Consider the following 21,416-nt stretch of genomic DNA (forward strand, 5'->3'; position numbering starts at 1 on the left):
TCAGCAAAGAATATATACATAAAAAGTGGCATAGGCTTTATTATGGATATATCATACCTGCTATGTTCTTGATAAGAAACAAGTTCTGAAACATGAATAACTAAAACTTAGCAAAACAAATTTTATATTTGAAATTCTTATAGTTAAAATTCTTTGATCCTTTTTGCAAACCAGGATCATGTTTGACCCTTTGGAAAGCCCAGTTATTTATGTGGATAAGAATTATTCTTTGAAGAGATATTGAAAAGACAACATAAATATAAAATACATATTCAAGGAAGAGAAGCAGTATAAATTTGCCAAGCCAAAATAACTCATAACAGTTACTGGAAATATCTGTGGTATGCATAACTCAAACTGTAGCTGTTAAATGATTACTGTAAATGAAAAAAGTAATTATTATTTTGACTCCTCGATATTTCTGGTTTTGTTTTTTTTTGGTTTTTGTTTGTTTGTTTGTTTGTTTTTTGACAGGCAGAGTTAGACAGTGAGAGAGAGAGAGAGACAGAAGAAAGGTCTTCCTTCTGTTGGTCCACCCCCCAAGTGGCCGCTACGGCCAGCACGTTACGGCCAGCGCTGCGCTGGTCTGAAGCCAGGAGCCAGGTGCTTCTCCTGGTTCTCATGCAGGTGCAGGGCCCAAGCACTTGGGCCATCCTCCACTGCACTCCTGGCCACAGCAGAGAGCTGGGCTGGAAGGGGAGCAACCGGGACAGGATCCGGCACCCCGACCAGAACCCAGGGTGCCAGCGCCGCAGGCAGAGGATTAGCCTAGTGAGCCGCGGCGCCGGGCTACTCAATATTTCTTTAAGATAAATTTTATGAGATATCTGATATAAGTGTCTTATGGAAGTTTTTTTTTTAATATGAATAATCTGGAAGCCTCAGCTCATTCAGAGTGACTCCCCTCACAGGTCACGGGGCACACACCCTGTGACAGTACGCAGGGGCTCCCTGTGCGGGAGCATCGCCTTTACCACACTACCGTAAACTAAAAGTGTGCATTCCACGTTGGGCTCACTGAAGACGTTTAGGTGTGTTATCATACAGGGTACATGTCAGATTCCTACATTTAGGATTTCTGAGCTCTATTGGGGTTTGGGCTGGTTTAAGTTTATATTTTTTAAATGATATAAGACAAATATGTGACTGAGGACATTTGAAGTTCAAGTAATATAGGCAAACCAGAATATAAGCAAGAGAAGTAATTTCTGCTCTACCACAGCTCTTTTGTGACTATCACCTACATATTAATTGTATTTTCTCACCAAGAAGAGATACTGTTTAAATCCACTGTCAGAAAGAATGGTTATGATTTATAAAATAGACACATTGATTTTGTGTATTGATAGAAAGGGATAAAATATCTCAAGTCATATTTGTTTCTGCTAATAAATACCACTATGTCATCTTATGCATGTGGACCTTACTGGTTTTGCTGTGATCTTTTGCCTTCATCAATGTCATTGATAGAAGGAAAGCCACTAAGTTAATTTATTTTTGATGATATTTATAATTGTATCATTTCATAATTTATTTTTGCATTGAAATATATCTAAGCTTTAGAAAAATGTAGAAAATGAGTTGAAGCACAAAGAAACATCTTGCTTTAATTTATTACCTTGTGAATATTCATCAGGAATAGTAATTGTTTTGCTCTTTAAATTAAAATCTTCGAGGGAAAATTTGGAGGGGCAGTATTCTAAACAACTTCTTAAACTGACTTTTTAAAAATTTCTAATAAGCTAAAATCTTTAGATTCTGTTAGCTTTCATAACTTCAGAAGTAGAAATGCTATATACACAGTTACCAAAATGTTATGTGTAATTCTTTAAAACTCTTTAGTTTCATGAGCTTTAATTTTTTTAAGTGACACAAAAAATTAAAATTAAAAATTCATTCTTCCAAATTCACAAAACTAAGGATCAAATAAATGTAAATAATTACATTTTCAAATGATGTCTTAAAGAAGTTTATAGCATTTATTCTTCTGAATATATTAAAGTAAAACACTCTCAGTGTTTTCAGACACTTCATGTTAAAGAGAGGAAAGATACTTGCTTTATGACATGGTTTCAATATACCCTGAGTACTAAGCAATTTGATCCTGTGGATAGGTTTCAATTTGCAAAAAGTACAGCTTGCAAATTTAAGAAGGAAACCTCTGTAAATTACCCAAGATAATGTAACTTGAATGCAGAAAATAACCAATCATAGCTACCATAAAAATGCAGGTATTATAGGGTGTTAGGATTGCTGGTCTTTGTTGCAATGCACTGTTGTCTAAATTCCTTGGTGAATGAGGAGGGAGTAGAGTCCATCTGCCAGCTCCGGATTCAGGTGACAAGCCTGCAAATCAGAGTCAGTTATTTAGAAAATTCTAATTGTGTGGATCCTTCCTTTCCATTTTCTATTTCATTCGTTTCTAAGAAAAGTATAGTGAACTTCAAGGGAAGTGGTTAATTAAGATACATTCTATTCGGATTTCCTAATTGAAATAAGGAAATTTCAAATTTGACCTACATAAAATACTTAAAATAACCATGTTGTTATCGTTTGAAAGATAAAATTTTATCAGTGCCAAGAGTAAAGGGAATTTAAGCACTGAGGCTAGCACTGATGTTATGAATTATTGAATAAGGAAAATAAAAACATTCACATTTGGCCTCAAGCTTGTTGTGATCTCATTATGTGCGTGGCAGCATCTATAATAATTTTATTTTAAAATATCTAGTTGCTTTTATTTTGCCTAAAGCAAACAGTGATAAGGTGCATAATTCCTAAAATGTCAAGAATCTGGGAGAGAGACCAGAGGTTATCTCATCCAAAACTAACTCATGCAGAAATTGTCCCTTCCATACCCACAACAATCAACTAGGTATTTACTTAGTTGCTTCTAGAGGCAGGAAATTACCACATTATAGAGAAAAGTTGGTTTTGTTTGCTTCCTAAACAGTTCCATTAGAAGATTCTTCCATATGCTAAACTGAAGTTTCCCTCTGAGTGTCATTTAGAGCCACTGAAGGATCCTAGGAGAACACACAATGCTGGTTTCAAAGAAACTCTAAGAGGGAAGGTCGTTGGTGGAGTCACCCAGCTGTGTCGCTGAAGCAGAGGTGAGAGCAGGCATGGCTCTGCTGCCCGGGGCCATGGTTCACCACCTGATTCCCCACCCTTTCTCAGAACACACCATCATCGTCTGTTTTCTTCACCAGTAGTGCCTTTCCCATAGGGCACGTTGTCAACCCAGTGAAAACCTTTCTCAGGACCCCCTCTGCCCTTCTGCTGTGAATGAAACATTCTCAGTTTCTTCTTCCTGTCTCCTGTGACATGATTCCGATCCTTCACTGGATGGCGGTCTCTGAATTTCCTCCATCGTATCAGCATCCTTCGTAATATACAGCGGCCAAAACTGAATACAGGATTCTCGATGTGGTTTGTCAGTGCAGAGTAATGGGGCTCTTCTCTCGTATCTATGGAAACAGCTCTGTGTTTGCCATCTTTTTTTTTTTTTTTTTTTTGCCATTTTATTCAGATGGATATATGCTACATATCAGGACACTTTTGACCCTGGATTTTCTCTAATTATGTTTGTTTGGGAAGGATACTAAGGATAGCATAAAACTTAAAAGTGAGATCACCGGGAAATTGGAATAATACAGCATTCAGATTTTTAAAAAGTTAATAATGATTATTAGCCACTCAAATAAAATGGTATAATGGCAAATACCTCAAGGGTCATTTTTTGTATATTGTGTACTGTGTGTCTTTATTTATGTATTTAAATGGGTTTGATACTCTGAAAATTTTAATTTCAAACAAAATACACACACTGGAGTCCTCTTGGGAGCTTCAACAAATATGCTCGTGTTTCACTCCCAGGTAACATGGTTTAATACTTCTGAAATAAGGCCTGGACTTTAACATATGCAAAAGATCCCTAGGTGATTTTAGTACTTAGACATGTCTCCCACCCCTGACTTTTTAACAACTGCTTTACTTTTAGATGTGAAAATCTGGGATACAAATATCACGTGGATTAAAACAAAAAGGCATATTTCAACTGATTACTTCAAAATAAATGAATATTTCTTTTAAATCTGGCATATGTAATGCATTAAAAAGCCTTTTTAAAAAAAACTACATTTAATCAAGGACTAGAATGAAAATACAGGTTCATACTTTTTCTAGGTAAAAGATGAATTTTTTGGCTTTGAGGTCTTGATGCTGGGCTTTAGGCTGTAGATATGACAGTGTAAAAAGTTAATGAAAAATAGAACTAGATAAGTTTATTCTTATGCAAAAAAATGAAATCAGTGCCAAAGAGTGATCCTCAAAAAGTTCATAGAAAATGTATATTATGAAAAAACTGCATGGATTTCATTTTTTTTAAATTATGTTTGAGGAACAGACACAGATCACCCATCTGCTGCGGGTGCACTCCCCAAATACCTGCAATGGCCATGGCCAAAGCCTGGAGGTGGGAGCACCATCCAGGTTTCCACGTGGGTGGCAGGAACCCAACTGCTGTAGCCATGACTACTGCCTTGCAGAGACTACATCACCAGGAAGCTGGAATCAGAAGCTGGAGCTGGGACTTGAACTCAGGCATTCTGATGTGGGATGTGGCATTAACTGGTGGGCTAAAGGCTCGTTCCTCAAAAAACTGTTGCACCAAAATAAACTCATTTTTGATTCCGCTTTCCATGAACTTTTTGAAGTTTTACCCATGTAGTAGCAGAATGAAAGAGAATAACTTGCATCAAAATAAGACTTTTTATCTCATGAGCTTAATTATGTTAAGAATCTAACAAAATTGCAATCTTACAACCTCTGTAGACAGAAATTATCTGCATAGTAATTAAGTAGGAACAAATACTAATGCATAAAGTTGTTCAAGAATCAGCCAAGAGCCTAACAGTTTCTACTGGAATCAATTTATAGTTTGCTCTAACGCTTACTTTAGTATAATAGTGTTTAGCAGCTTTTTCATCCTTTGCAATCCCCAAGCCCAGCTGCAGACACCGTGCGTGGTAGAAGGACGCCATGGCCATGCCTTTGCCAATGAACTCCGGGAGACAGTCAGTAACCTGGGCTATCATGGGGATGTCGTGAACCTCATCGTAGTCAGCAATCCTGGTAAGACATTAAATTTTGAAATCAAAAAGACAAGAATAAAACATATGGTAGACATTGTCATAATAGTTTCATTTAAAAATTTTTTTAAGATTTTATTTATTTATTTGAGAGGTAGAGTTATAGACAGAGAGAAAGATCTTCCATCCACTGATTCACTCCCCAAATGGCTGCAACAGCCTGAGCTGAGCTGATCTGAAGCCAGGAGAGAGGAGCTTCTTCTGGGTCTCCCGCACATGTGCAGGGGCCCAAGCACTTGGGCCATCTTCTACTGCTTTCCTAGGACATAACAGAGAGCTGGATTGGAAGAAGAGCATCCGGGACATGAACCAGTGCCCATACGGGATTGCCGGCGCTGCAGGCAGAGGCTTAGCTCACTATGCCACAGTGCTGGCCCCTCACTGAAGTTTCGTATTCAATCTGTATTGCTTTGCCTTGAATTCGCCCTTTCCAAAATTTGGGTGCTACCAATGTGATGGTCCTAAGAGGCAGGGCCTTTATGAGGCGCGTCCCAGTCCCTTGTGATTGAGATCCAGACCCTACACAAGAGCCTTCCCTGCCGCCTCTGCCAGGTCTCCAGGGGACGCAGCCCTGGTCGGATAAGCACACTGTCCAGGGCCTCCATCTTGGTCTTCTCAGACCCCAGAGCTGCGAGAAGTCGATCACTGCTCCTTTTAAATTACCCAGTCTACGGCATCCTGTTACAGCACACAACAATGACGAAGGCATTCACCTTTTGGAAAAGGCAACACACTTTGTAAAAAACTTCATCTTGTAGTAATACTCCACGAGATTCCCTTGAGCGTAGACATTGCCACGCTCTGCTGCTTCTCGTAAGCAATACAAGGCAGCGTCAGTGTCCTGGCGGATGCCCTGGCCGTAAAAGTACATGAGACCAAGTGCACCCTGGGACTCCAGATTCCCATTGCCGCATGCTTCTGAATGCCAATAGAATGCCTAAGAAAAAGCACAAGTTCATTTTATTTGTTATCGACAAAATTAAATGATACAAAATTGCCAAAAGAAAAACTCTTACTGTTCCCCTCTAGAAAAACAGTTCTAGTTCCTTCCAGCACCAATCCACAGGCCTTGGAGGATGCTAAGGTGAGTCCCTCTGCTGCCTGCCCACTGCCGGTGAGATCACAGTTCAGAATACAGCAGGGGAGGGTCGGCTGTCCAGGCTTCAGAGTAAGGATGGAGAAGGCCTAGCAGGAACTAAGTGTGGGAGAGGCCCGGAGGCACACCTGCTAAGAGGCATGGCAGGAGGGAAGAGCTACTGATGTGGAGGAAAAGGTGGGGCTCCCTGTGGATCTCAGACGGAAGCCGTCAAGATCACTGACCCCAGGATAAAAGCTGGGGGTTGTCTCTAGCACCCGCGCTTATGCTCAACTACAGTGAAGCTGAATTCATTTAAAAAATGGTTTCCAAGCGGCTGCTCGGTTATCTGAGGTTGCTCTTAGTTAAGTGTCTCTTACAAAGTGGACATAAACTCCTTTTTTTTTTTTTTTTTAAGATTTATTTATTTATTTGAAAGTCAGAGTTACATAGAGAGAGAAGAAGAGGTAGCAATGGCCAGAGCTGTGCCGATCTGAAGCCAGGAGCTTCCTCTGGGTCTCCCACATGGATGCAGGGGCCCAAGGACTCAGGTCATCTTCTACTGCTTTCCCAGGCCATAGCAGAGAGCTGGATTGGAAGTGGAGCAGTCGGGACTCAAATCGGCACCCATATGGGATGCTGGCACTGCAAGTGGCAGCTTTACCAGCTACAACACAACACTGGCCCCAAACTCCACTCTTACAAGCTGGACTCGGCCCCACATTCCCTCTCCCTGCAGGATTTCTGAGAAAATGTTTCCGCTATTTGATGATTAAAGAGAATACATTTTAGGGCCAGCATTAGGATAAGCTGCTGCCTGCAACATCGGCATCCAGTATTGGAGCACCGGTCCAAGTCTCAGCTGTTCTGCTTCCTAGACAGTTCCCTACTAGAAAACAGGAAAACCCTAGAAAAGCAACAGAAGATGGCCCAAGTATTTGTGTCCCTGCCATCCATGTGGGAGATCTGGATGGAGATCCAGGCTCCTGGCCCAGCCTTGGCCGTTGCAGCCATTGAGGAGCAAACAAAAAATGACTCTTCCTTTCAAATAAATAAATCTTTTTTAAAAAGAATTTCTGTGAAAATCTTCAATGGATTTAACTTCTAAGTAGTTCTTAATATATTTTACTTATTAGTACCACTTATTACTTCCTGAAATCAAAGGTACTATTATTTGGGGCCAGTGCTGTGGCACAGTGGGCTAAACTTCCACCTGCGGTGCCAGCATCCCATATGGGCACAGGTTCAAGTCTCAGCTGCTCCACTTCTGACCCAGCTCTCTGCTACGGCCTGGGAAAGCAGTAGATGATGGCTCAGTGCTTGGGCCCCTGCACCCACATGAGAGACCTAGAAGAAGCTCCTGGCTCCTGGCTTCTGTCTGGCCCAGCTCCGGCCACTGCAGCCATTTGGGGAGTGAACCAGAGGATGGAAGACTTCTCTCTCTGTTTCTCCCTCTCTCTGTAACTCTATCTCTCAAATAAATAAATAAATAAAATCTTTAAAAAATGGTACTATTCATACTTAAAAGTATTTGGGCCTTAATTTCAAAATTCTTTTTTTTTTTTTGTTTTATAGTGCAATACTTTGTATATGTAGCTTTTTATAGCTATACAACACATACATGATCTCCTTTGGGAGCGGTCAGGATGGGAACATTTATAGATAAGCAAAAGGTGTGGACTGACCTTAGCCTAAAATGTAGGCTTTCCTTATCTTTTAAAGAAAGATAAGATCTATATCTATTCAAAACTATGCACTCATTCCTATTTCTCATTCAAGAAATACTGAAACAAATATTAATATCACCGTAATGCCACCATGAAGAAGAAGAAAGAGAAATGCTACCTTTTCTAACTCTTTAGGTTCTTTTGTTGAGTAATACAATCCGAGGATGCTCTGGGCCTTCACACTAGCTTTTGGATTTCCGTTGTCTGCAGCAAACAGCCACAGTCTGAAAGAGAAGGCAAGAAAGTCATTCTTGGATTCTTTGTTTCAGCATTTCACAAAAACAAAGCCTTACTCGCTGCCGAGATTACCTTTCAGCTTCCTCATCTGATCGTGGAACACCTTTGCCTTCATAATAAGCCCTGCCGAGGTTGTAAGCGGCTGCAAATTGTAAGTGTCTTGCTCTGGGACATGGAGAATCAAGAATTTTCTTCATGTAGTCCACGCCTTTTTCCTTCCACAAAAACAAAAGCACAAACAAACAGCCCGAGTTTTTCATCTTACCCCAACTGTGTTCGCCTTTTCATGTGATGTGTAATATCATGAATTTCTATTCATGGAGTCTGATTGTTCTGGATTCTGCTGGGCTAGAGATGAGGGAAGCATCTGTAACATTCTCATCTCATCAAGCATCCCCAGGAGCTCTGGGAGAGAAATGTCCTCCATTTGATTGCACTAAGTCTCATATGGGTTTCCTTCTTTCTCTCCAGCCCTCCACCTTACAGTCCTTACTCAAATTTATCCCAGTGCGAAGATAGCCATAATGACGTCCGTATTTATAGCTGTCTGAGTGCACGTGTGGGCCCCTAACAAATACTATCTTCCCTTCAAGTCTACTTTCACTAACTGCTCAGTGCTCATTTTCACCCAATATACCAATCTGCATCGGATATTGCTACACAGTCGCAAAGCACAGATGTTCTAACCACTAGCAAGGAAAGAATTTCACTTTCCTCCAAGAAATCCATCAGACACAAACCTTCAAATGTCTCTCACAAGAAGAAAATACTAAGGACAGATACACTTTAGGCACCCTCCCATCACACTCAAAGTGCTGCTGCCGGCCAACCACCACGTAACAGCTGAGAAATTAGGGTCTCTTACTGCTGGTGATTTCCAGGTTATACAGATTTATTTCTGTAAATACTTGAGTGGGTGTCTACATTGCCCACCTCTCCCCCTACCCCCCGCCCAAACAGGTAGTAGGAGGGAATTTAAGGTAACAGCTGTTCAGTGAAGTGGTTGTGCAAGTCCTCCCACAGATGACAATGATTAAATCCGGATACAGCACCAACAAGGACTTCAAAGGTACTGTGAAGTGTGCGAAAGCATGCAAGCTAGAGAAGAGATTCCTCTTCAACGGTGCAGCTGGGACCCACAAAGCTCAACAAATCTCAGGCAAGAGGGGCATAGGAAACCCTTTGCTAGGCACTCAGCACAGCCACAGCCACACTGCTGAAAGCCAAAGAGAAAGACGACAACACAAGTGGAGACTGACTTCTCAGGAGACACAATGAAGGCCTAAAGATTTCTGAATGACGTATTTTTAAAAATGTAACTAGGAAAACATCAAAAGTACAGGCAAATTGGAGGCATTTTAAGATACTCAAGCTTGGAGGTAATTCACACATGCAGACTTGCTCTACAAGAAATGCCCTTAGAGGAAGTTCTTTGGGCTGAAGGGAAGTGGGAAATGGTGCCAGGTGGCAACTCAGGTTGAGAGGAAGGAATGGTGAGCACCAGAATGGATAAATAGGTAGCAAGTGTGAGGACACACACATAAACACGTCCCGGTGTGTGTGTTTATACTTTCAACTTTTCAAAAGCTTTGTGAGTACAGTAAAAATCGTAACTGTGCTTTGTTTTGGGGTGACAACAAACATAAATCTATACAAACAGCACCAAGGATGGGGGTGAGTAAATGAAAACACACTTCTGCAAGACGACTCTGTTTTGCCTGAAGTAGTCCAATGTGAACTCTGTGTAAACTCTGCATACCTTACTCTCTAAAGTAAGATTTCATAAATTTGAAATAGCAAATTTATATTAAATACTTATACCCCATACCTCTCTGTAGTTCTTTCTGGACTCTCCATTTGGTTGTTCTGATCTATTTGTCTATTTCTGAATAAATACCACATTGTTTTAAGTATTACACATTTAGGCCGGCGCTGCGGCTCACTAGGCTAATCCTCCACCTTGCAGCGCCGGCACACCGGGTTCTAGTCCCGGTCGGGGCGCCACATTCTGTCCCGGTTGCCCCTCTTCCAGGCCAGCTCTCTGCTGTGGCCAGGGAGTGCAGTGGAGGATGGCCCAAGTGCTTGGGCCCTGCACCCCATGGGAGACCAGGATAAGTACCTGGCTCCTGCCATCGGATCAGCGTGGTGCGCCAGGGCCATTGGAGGGTGAACCAACGGCAAAGGAAGACCTTTCTCTCTGTCTCTCTCTCTCACTGTCCACTCTGCCTGTCAAAAAATTTAAAAAAAAAATAAAAAAAGTATTACACATTTATATTGGGCTCTTTAGTGGTTTGAGTCCCTCTCCCTTTGTTCTTTCTTTAAAGTTGGCTTATTGTATATTTGATTTTTCTTTTTATTTATTTATACATTTATCAGAAAGGCAGAATGACAGAGAGAGAGAGAGAGAGAGAAATTTTCCACCCACCATTTCACTCCCCAAATGCCCACAACAGCCAGGGCTGGCCCAGGTGGAAGCCAAGAGCCAAGAACTCCACCTGGGTCTCCCACATGGGTGGCAGGGACCCAAGAACTTCTGACATCTTCCACTGCTTGCCCAGGTGCATTAGCAGAGAGCTGGCCTGGAAACAGAGTGGCAGAAGTCAAACTGGCAGTCTGATATGGGATGCCAGCAATGCAAGCAGCAGCTTAACCTACTGTGCCACAATGCCACCTCCATTTGCTCTTTCATATTAATGTTACGAGCAGTTGGCCAAGTGCCATAAAAAATCCTGTCTCTAATTTGAGTCTAATTGCATTAAATATATAAAGCTGAATCTGGAGAGGACATAGAGGAAAATGTAGAAATAGTGTCTCTGGAAAACAGAGGCACTGACAAATAGGGGACAATGCCCAGTAAGCCTGGAGACTATGAAATACATAAACCAATGCCAGCATTCCATATTGGCACTGGCTCGAGTCCCAGCTGCTCCTCTTGCCTTCCAACTCCCTGCTATGGGCCTGGGAAAGCAGTGGAAGATAACCCAAGTACTTGGGCCCGTGTACAGACATGGGAGACCTGGAAGAAGCTCCTGGCTCCTGGCTTCAGCCTGGCCCAGCCCTGGTCATTGCAGCCATTTGGGGAGTGAACCAGAAGATGGAAGCATTCTCTGTCTCTTTCTCTCTCTCTCTCTCTGTAACTCAGAGATAAAAGGCTTTAAAAAATATATTTATTTGAAAGGCAGAGTTAGATAGAGGCAGAAGCAGAGAGAAAGAAGTCTTCCAACTGCTGGTTCACTCCTCAGACAGTCACAACGGCCAGAGCTACACCAATCTGAAGCCAGGAACCAGGGGCTTCCTCCAGGTCTCCCACGCAGAAGCAGGGGCCCAAAAGGGCCATCTTCTATTGCTTTCCCAGGCCATAGCAGAGAGCTAGATTGGAAGTGGAGCAGCTGGGACTTGAACTGGTGCCCATATGGGATGCCAGCACCTCAGGCAGCAGCTTTACCTGCCACACACCAGCCCCAGAAATAAATCTATAAAAAAAAGTCAACTAAAAATCATAAATAACAGAGAAAACTGTAATAGTGATCTCTAAATATCATAATTTAGCTTATTCTCTTTCAAACATGCCAAAATAAATAAGGCTTAGAAATACACTATTATTGATTGCAGTACAGCTATTAAAATGATATACATTATGTTTATTTACAAGGAAGAACATTCAAAATTGTTAGGTAAAAATAAGATAAAACACCATTGTATTTATAGTGTGGTCCTTTGTTGAAAAAGTGTGTGTGTATGTGTGTGTGTGTGTGTAGTTGTCCTTCAGTGTCCCTAAAGGACTGGTTCCAGGAATCGCATGGATATCAAAACCTAGAGGTGCTCAAGATGCCCTTACATAAAATGTTGTAAAGCAATAAAAAGAAGTTGCACGTCTTCCTCTATACTTCAAATCATCTCCAGATTACTTATCAAACCTAATACAAGGTAAATGCTATGTAAATAATTGTTTAGGAAGTAACGACAAAGAACAAATCTGTACATGTTTAGTACAGAATCGATTTTTTTGGATATTTTTATCTGTGGTAGGTTGAATTCATGGATGCGGAATCCAACTGTAAATCTACATTCATATATATACATGTATATGTGGATTTATATATAATTTATGTGCATAGATAATACATGGAAGATTATATATTAAAGTAATAAGTATATATTTGAGAGTAGAATTTGGAGTGATTCTATTTTTGCTTATTTTCTTATTTTTATCAATGTTCATGTAGCTTTGGAACTACATGTAACTTTAAAAATAAAGAAAAGCATTTTAAATGGAAATATTATTGACAGCTAATGATAGCAAGGAACATTTTTCAGTGGTAAATTAGAGAATTCAAAAGTTCTAATTGATCCTTAGAGATTCAAATTGTGCAATGAGAAAAGTTCACGTCAGAATGACACTGTAATTTCTCCGCCAAATTATCTGAATTTCCCACAGTACTTCTAATATGATATTCCAAAATTTACAGCTACAGATGTGTTTACTCTTTATACAGTATATAATAAAATCCACTTTTACTTGGGGTAGTTTATTTGGCATAAATTGCTATATTCTTTTCATAAATATTTTAGCATGTCAAAGATTCTCTGCTGTTAATTATGAGAACCATACTTAAAATAGGAATCTGAAACTTTTGCCCTTCTTCCCCTCAATAAAGTGAATTCTCAGTGGTAGAGCTGTACGCTCCAAAAGAGACAAACTGCCCTAAAAGCTGATGACCAAGAAGCCGCTGAGATGGTTATTTCATTCTGACTACCATTTGAACAAAAACAAACAGCAAAAAAACAACTCCATATGGAAGGCATTCCAGCAGAATAGCACTAGTTCACTATTAGCATACAAGAGGAAATTATTGGAAAGATTAAGCAGTTCTCTAGCATTTGGGGGTGGAGCAAAGTAAACATCAAAAGCTCATGTAAAAAGGGGCTCATTCTTTTGTATAGCTGAACTCAGCCAAAAATCTGGAAACGTTAAGTTGAGGACAGATAAGGAGAAGTGGGGCAAACAGAAATTGACTTTGTTTTTTACATAAATATAAAAAGGATGTTGATGTCCTTTAAAATTTTAAAAAGTTATATATTATTAAAATATAGGATAAAGCTATACTAAAATATAATTTAACTTATATATAAAACAATCCATGAACAACAAAATCTTAAACACTGTGAACCAAACAATAACTTACAGCATTTTGTATGGTCCCCAGTCCATCATAATACATTACTCCTAGCTGGTAAATTGCTTGATGATCTTTCTCCTTGATTTCTTCAAACTGCTCGAGTGCTTCTTCATACCATCCCTATAAGCTCCCAGAAAATATGCAATTACTTTTATTACAATCTTAAATTAATACCAGCTGATGCACCAAGAGGCTCTTTGAGCCCCAGGAAGTAAGTCACATCCAAAGCTGGGCGATCACACTGTCAGCCACTACGCTATGCTAGCCTCAGAGTGGCAACCGTAAGACGAGTCCGCAACAGATATTTGTTTCCAGAATAAAGGAAAATACCACTGAACGTTTAGACAATGAGTAGGATATAGGTGCGTAACTGCCCAAATAGTCTATGGATCTTGAGGGATTGGAGACAGACCCTTTTCAAATCTGTCCCTGGCATTCTGTGAAGAACTGAAGTCAGAATGATGGTGTTTGCACGGTTCCTCTGGGTCTACCTCCCAGGCTATCCCAGCAGGTCAACAAAGAGGCCAATTCTCTCCTCTTTCTATGTAGGAACACAGAGGCAACTTATAAGTACTAGATGAGATCACGGTCTTCATTTTTATTGATATGAAAATATTTTTATGAATTATTAAATACTGTGAGACATAATATATTTTTAATTTATAGGATGAAAATGGATTTTATGCCAAAATGACTCCTATTAATGACTACCATAAATTTATTAGCTTGACTCTTTTTTTTTTTTTGACAGGCAGAGTTAGACAGTGAGAGAGAGAGAGAGAGAGAGACAGAGAGAAAGGTCTTCCTTCCGTTGGTTCACCCCCGAAATGGCCGCTACGGCCGGCCAGCACTGCGCCGATCCGAAGCCAGGAGCCAGGTGCTTCCTCCTGGTCTCCCATGCGGGTGCAGAGCCCAAGGACTTGGGCCATCCTCCACTGCACTCCCAGGCCACAGCAGAGAGCTGGCCTGGAAGAGGAGCCACCAGGACAGAATCCGGCACCCCAACCGGGACTAGAACCTGGGGTGCTGGCACCGCAGGTGGAGGATTAGCCTAGTGAGCCGCAGCGCCAGCCTAGGTTGACTTTTTTAACAGAGGTCAGGTATCTCCTTAAGCTGGTGGAAGTATATCAAGAGTAAGCCCGCAGGTATATGTAATTTGAAAGAATTTTCATGGCATAATAATGTAAGGAACTCTATATGAGATTTTGCTATGAGGGGATCTAACAGAATTATAGGAAATAGCAACAAACAAAAGAGGATACCTCTTCAAAATAGAGTTGACCTCGTAGAAAATATGCGAGACCATCCCCTTTTCTTATCCTTTCCTTCAAGATCTGCAGTGCCTTATCCACCAGGTTAGCATGGCTATAAAGATCTGAATTTAAAAAGGTAAAAGTGTTAATAAACAGTAAGAGTTTTTTGAGCATTAAATTGTATAGAATTCATTTGACACTGTTAATACTAGTTTCATTCCTAGTTCTCATTCCTAAAACTGACCTCCTTAGCTCATGGAAAAAGCATTATCCTCAAAACAAACAAACTGCATTACCACAATACCTTATATAATTTAGAAATATTTATTGATTGGTTTTTCAAACTAACTTCACTGCAAGGTAGGAGTTCTAACAATGCAGTCTATATCCATGCATCAGATTTTTCTTCGGGCAAAGCTTTCTTGTGGGTTAGTTACATTCTTAATTTAAGTCTTAGCTAGAACTACTGTAATCGAATGAACAATCCCTAATTTTTTTTTTTTTTTTTGACAGGCAGAGTGGACAGTGAGAGAGAGACAGAGAGAAAGGTCTTCCTTTGCCGTTGGTTCACCCTCCAATGGCCGCCGCGGCCGGCGCGCTGCGGCCGGCGCACCGCGCTGATCCGATGGCAGGAGCCAGGAGCCAGGTGCTTTTCCTGGTCTCCCATGGGGTGCAGGGCCCAAGCACCTGGGCCATCCTCCACTGCACTCCCTGGCCACAGTAGAGAGCTGGCCTGGAAGAGGGGCAACCGGGACAGAATCCGGCGCCCCGACCGGGACTAGAACCCGGTGTGCCGGCGCCGCTAGGCGGAGGATTAGCCTAGTGAGCCGCGGCGCCGGCCCTCCCTAATTTTTTTAAAGTCTGTAGAATAAAATAATGGTAGCTTTCAATGCCAGCTTCAAGGAAAGCATGGCATTCATTATTCTCTTTAAAAGACATGACACCTGACTTCTCTTTTTGGGAGGGATGCCCCTCAGTCCTGTGAGTAAAATAAGGACCAGTACGGAGTTGTAAGACTCCTTGTTAATTTGCCACCAAATAAATGAAGTAGAAATTTCAGATTCTTGTAGGAAAAGTTAGAAAGGAGTGTAAATTAACCAAGTCCTTCAAAGCAATCATTCGCGAATTTCTTGTCTCGTTTGCTTTAGTGGTCAGAATAAACTTTTAATAAAAATAGTCTCCAAGGAAGATTAAATTTATACCAGTCTTCTTCTTCTTCCACTGGAAGAACTTTTGGTTCTTAGCAGCATGCTGAGATAAAGAGGCATAAAAGGGATTCTTGGGCAACTTTTCACTGATCAACTTCATCCTGTTTCCACAATGTGAATTCTGTAAACAAGAATAAAACATATGATAGTAGAAACCTTTCCCCCAGAAAAGTGCAAAAACAGACTCCATTCCTAGCTGGCACTCATTAAAAGCATCCTCCCTCCATCTGCTAGAGAGAGGAGAGCAAATTCCCAACTCTGACATGTCAAAGGTTCTTTCCCAGGAACCAGGACCCTCCCCAGCTCTGAGACAGCTGTTTCCCACATCTGCTTCCACAGCACGGAGTTAATGATGAGACCTGTTTGCAAGTCCTGCCTGGCTCAAGTTCATACAATGCAATGAGTCTGTTGCCTACCACCACTGCTACCATTTAGTGGGAATCAGGGATGCCTCCCGTAGATACAGCTCTTGTGCACTGGCACCTTCCTGTGTTCTTGTAACTGAACACCATCAGATTAATAATTTCGAATGAAAGCATCTGCCTATTTTACCTGGAACTATACTCTATTTTGGCTGTGTCATTCAGTTGTATCTTCTTGTCTGTATTGGATTGCCATGTTATAAGATGGATTGCAGCTGAATGGTAAATCAGAACCTTCATATAAAAAGCAGAGGCCGCCTCATTTGGGATGAAGGAGTCCAGGTTGGCCTAGGTTGAGGGTAGTTGAGGCAGCAAACTCAGTTGTTGCTATGCTTTTGTGTTTACTCCTTGGCATTCTACTGTTATAGTTTACTTTCACCAATCAGGAACAAGCTTCCAGTAAAGAGTCTTGATTGGTGATCAAGAAAAGAACTCAAGACCCTTAGTGTGATTGGAGAGCTGCAGTTACATAATTACATGATACGGAGCGGCGCTGTGTCCTAGTGGGTAAAGCTGCAGCCTGCAATGCCGGCTGCTTCACTTCCGAGCCAGCTTTCTGCTGTGGCCTGGGAAAGCAGTAGCAGATGCCCTGAGTCCTTGAACCTCTGCATCCACGTGGGAGAAGGGAAGAAGCTCCTGGCTTCAGATCGGTGCAGGTCCGGCCGCTGCGGCCATCTGGGAAGTGCAGCAGTGGATGGAAGGCCTCTCTCTCTGTCTCTCCTCTCTCTGCCTCTCTATAACTCTGACTTTCAAATAAATAAATAAATCTTTAAAAAAATAATAATTACATGATACTATTTTAGAAAATAAACCACTTCATTATAATTCAATAGACTAGGGAGAAAATCACTGAACTACTTTTTTTCTTTTTGACAGGCAGAGTGGACAGTGAGAGAGAGAGAGAGAAAGAGAAAGGTCTTCCTTTGCTGTTGGTTCACCCTCCAATGGCCGCCGTGGCCAGCGCGCTGCGGCCAGCGCACAGCACTGATCCGATGGCAGGAGCCAGTGCTTCTTCTGGTCTCCCATGGGGTGCAGGGCCCAAGCACTTGGGCCATCCTCCACTGCACTGTCTGGCCACAGCAGAGAGCTGGCCTGGAAGAGGGGCAACCGGGACATAATCCGGTGCCCCAACCAAGACTAGAACCCAGTGTGCCAGTGCTGCAAGGTGGAGGATTAGCCTAGTGAGCGCTGGCCTGAACTACTTTTATAACTTTGGAAGATTCATTTAATCTTTTTAGGAGTCAGTTTCCTTACCTATAGCTTAGACAATACGTAGTTTGAACTAAGGGATTTTTTTTTCCCAAAAGTCTCTTCCAAGATATATAAAAACCATTGATTATGTAATTCTCAAAATTTTATGGTTGCATTAGTGAATATAAAAATTCCTAGTGAACTTTAGGATGATGCACTATTAGGTAAGATATTTGGAAGAAAAACAATCCGAATAGGGTGATGCAGACAGCACCATCAGTTATTACTCAGGAACTAGAGGTAGAGGGTTTTTTCTTTTCACTGGAGACATCAGCCCAGAGTGCTACTAGATTCAGAAGGGCTAAGGAAGCACTGGGCATGCTCAGGAAGGGCATCAAAACGAACGAGATGAGAAGACAGTGCCTTACCTCATTCAAACTCACGCTGTCGTCTGCGGTTTTCGGACTGCACATGGTTGCTGCTGTGGCTTAACAGAAGCGTTGGAGAGGTCTGGAAAGTGAAAATGGAGATGCAGGGAGCATTCACAAGGAGCTGAGAGTGGCAATTTAGTTCTCCCACATGGGCAGGAGGAAGACGACGGCTTGCGCCCTCACTGCTGCCTTAGCAAGAAGCAGAAGCCACACAATCCACTATGGGACCAGGCGTCCTTAACTACCAGGCCCCCTAACGTGATTTTGTAACGTCGCAAGACTCCTGTAAGAAGTTAACCCCAAATTCAGTACTTTTTTGAGAAAATGAAAACTAAGATTGAAAAAAGCAAGAGAATAGGTTTATTTCTGCCAAAATCTTGGGATTTCTTATAAAATCACCATTGCAAACCTGACGACTGCTTGCATCATATGCTGTAAATTTAGAATATTCTGTAATAGAAATTGTCGACATTCGTTATGATACAGAATCTGAAAGAAATCTGATTTCAAAGTGAAAGGCGGGTGCAGTGGATGCTGATGGTGCCCTTCTTAGACCCTCCTGATGAGTTACTGCCCAGATCCCCAGCTGCTGGGAATGGTAAAACAGCTCAGAGCTGTTCCTTCCCTGTGGCTTTGTCCCCAGGCAAACAGGCGTTCCTTCAAGCTGGGATACTTTGCTTTCTCCCTGCAGACAGAACACTTAGAAACCATCCCCACCCCCCACCCCCCAGGAGAGGCAATCATGCGGTTGAGTATCCTGCCACATTGTTGTTGAATGAGTCAGAATGCAAAGTCCTAACTGGTCTTAATGTGGCACATTCTCCCAGTTGTGTTTGCAGCAGGTAACCTCATTACATAAAGTAATATTTCTGCACAAACAGAAGGTGTACTTTTCTTAAAAAGCAGTGAATTCCTTAAACTCAGTGCTCCTCTCTTACAATGAAGCCTTCTGAGCATACAGGAATTGATTATGGGCTCTTTGGGTCATTTCTTTTTAATTAATTAATTTTTTAATTTTTTTTAATTTATTTTTTGACAGGCAGAGTGGACAGTGAGAGAGAGACAGAGAGAAAGGTCTTCCTTTTCCGCTGGTTCACCCCGCAATGGCCGCTGTGGCTGGTGTACCGCGCTGATCAGAAGCCAGGAGCCAGGTACTTCTCCTGGTCTCCCATGGGGTGCAGGGCCCAAGGACCTGGGCCATCCTCCACTGCATTCCCGGGCCACAGCAGAGAGCTGGCCTGGAAGAGGAGCAACTGGGACAGAATCCGGCGCTCTTTGGGTCATTTTTGTAAGAACTGAGGGGCATGGGGAACTGGCTCAAACACCAAGTTGACATTTTGGCTATGGCTTTTGCCATGAATAATGAAGTCATTTATCTCTGATCCAGGAGTCTCCTATCTTCTGCCAGTATCTATGAAAACGGCTGGCTTATTAGTGTGAATCTTGGGCCCTGCACATGAAACTGTGGGCGATAAAGGAGCTCTCTCTCCTTGTTTAGCACCTAACAATCCACAATCATCATTCGTTAGCCTAGTGTAACCAATAATAGTTGTCTTTGTTAAACTTCAGCTCAGCTGTCTTTTAGGAAAACACCTGCTAATTAATACTGGACAGAACTAGGTAATGACCAAGATAGCAGACTGGAGTCAGTGTATTATATGAAATGATGCACGCTTGCTGACAACTTGTCAGCCATCTTTCAACATGTGACACATGTAGATGGATGGTCGGCTAATGTGCATAAATGGATTTTCCACACTCTTTTTCTTTAATCCTATCTTGTCCCATCACCCAGTTTCCCTGTCATGCCCCATTTACAGGGAGAATGATTTGGGATCTTTCCCCTTCACTTTGGGTCACATAAATACATTTCTCCTTTTTGAAAGACGAAGCTCCTGGTATTTGCTTTCTGTGGGAAGCATGGGAGCTCCCAACACATAGTACTTGACACTTCCTTTGCCTCAGGGTGAGTTTGTGTAGGCGCTGCAATTTGTGCTCTGTGCCATTGGAATGAAGTTGACACCTGAGTCCACACTCTGGTTTCGTGTGAGTACTGTCCCTCTGTCCTGTCTACCTCTCTCACTTCCTTTCTGCTAAGAGCATCCTCTTCAAATTGTCACTTGAACAAAACTGCCATCTTGGACTGTTACTAGGGAGCTCACCCTAATATAGACATATGGAACAAGCAGTATTTATTATGTTGCTAAAACTAGTGTAATAAAGGGCAACTTTCCTTCCAATAAAGTGTTAGAGTACCTGTTAAGTAGTATGCAAGGCATAGTATGTGAATTTTTCAATAAAAATATTTTATTGGTAATAATACTAACATTAGCCTAAGGATAATAATCTTATTTACAATGTTAGTGACAGAAAAGCAAGAACAGAATGATTTGAGAGTAGGGGGATTCTATAGACTGGAGATGTTAGATCTGCTTATCCGATAATTAGCCAAACAGAATCGCAGACAGTACCTGCCTCCTGAGAACAAGATGAAAACTAATGACTATCTCCCAAAGGTCCAAGCAAGTTATGACTCCTGTGTGGTTATGCTCTAGCAAGGATCAGAATGAAAACAAAAAGAAATTGTAAGCTTCTGTTTGGAATAGATTAGATCTTGGTAACTAAAAAGACATACATATATAGGGGAGGAATGATTAAGCCAATCACAAGGCTAAAAAACTTTGGTACTAGCACGGTGGTTTAGTGGGTAAAGCCTCCTCCTCCAACAAGGGCATCCCATATGGGCATTTGTTCATGTCCTAGCTGCTCCACTCCTGATCCAGCTCCCTGTTAACGTGCCTGGGAAGACAGTGGCAGGTGGCCCAAGTGATTAGGCCCCTACTACCAGCCTGGGAGACCGGAGAAAGCTCCTGGTTTCTGCCTGGCCCAGCCCTGGTGGTTGGGGCCATCTGGGGAGTGAATCAGCAGATGGAAGATCTGCTCTCCCTCCCTCTCTGTAACTCTTTCCAAATAAATAACTACATCTTTAAAAAATTAATTTTAAGTTAAAATATTAAAATTGAAGATACAAGATAATTTTCAAGTACTTTTTAAAAAACATTACCTTTAATGTAACTTTACATCTCCTGCGGACCACCTACTTCTGCTTCCATCCTCACCTGCCTCAGCACAGTCTGCTCCTGCTCCCCACGATTCTTTCATATTTCTTGGCCATTCATACTTCTTTGTTTAATGTTGGGTTTTATTTTTTTGGCTTTGGGTTTTGTTGCTTTATAGCTCTTGTTAGTAGCACACATTTAGATCTGTCAATTCACTTTTCATACTCAGGGTGATAATCTTCCTTATTACTGGAACATTGTTATTCTTTCATATTCAGTAACCCTAAATTTAAATGTTTTATTTTGTACGGTCATTCTACTTTATTAAGGCTTCTTTCTGTATTGCCTTCTGACGGATTTGCTACTCTTGATTGACTAAGAAATTAAACACTGGAAAAGTGTGCTTCCTAAATCTTGGATTGGTGCCTTCTAGTCTAAAAAAATTCCGTCGATATTTATTGGTATTAGTTTCCCAGGGCA

General features: G+C 41.6%; 1 protein-coding gene across 1 annotated transcript; it reads right to left on the reverse strand.

Moving 5' to 3' along the window:
- Window positions 1-1,581: 1,581 nt before the first annotated feature.
- LRP2BP (LRP2 binding protein) lies at window positions 1,582-21,052 on the reverse strand. Its single transcript, XM_017338607.4, has 10 exons — window positions 20,942-21,052; window positions 17,875-17,956; window positions 15,828-15,954; window positions 14,635-14,747; window positions 13,379-13,492; window positions 8,265-8,407; window positions 8,074-8,179; window positions 5,867-6,090; window positions 4,959-5,133; window positions 1,582-2,346 (listed from the first exon to the last, which is right to left on the reverse strand). Exons 2-10 carry the CDS (start codon window positions 17,917-17,919, stop codon window positions 2,281-2,283), a joined length of 1,113 nt encoding a protein of 370 aa, XP_017194096.1. The 5' UTR covers window positions 17,920-17,956; window positions 20,942-21,052; the 3' UTR covers window positions 1,582-2,280.
- Between the last annotated feature and the right edge of the window lie 364 nt (window positions 21,053-21,416).

Source organism: Oryctolagus cuniculus, chromosome 2 (genome assembly GCF_051225735.1).
Source record: "Oryctolagus cuniculus isolate XC-2025 breed Fujian yellow rabbit chromosome 2, ASM5122573v1, whole genome shotgun sequence".
In the NCBI taxonomy this organism is placed as follows: domain Eukaryota; kingdom Metazoa; phylum Chordata; class Mammalia; order Lagomorpha; family Leporidae; genus Oryctolagus; species Oryctolagus cuniculus.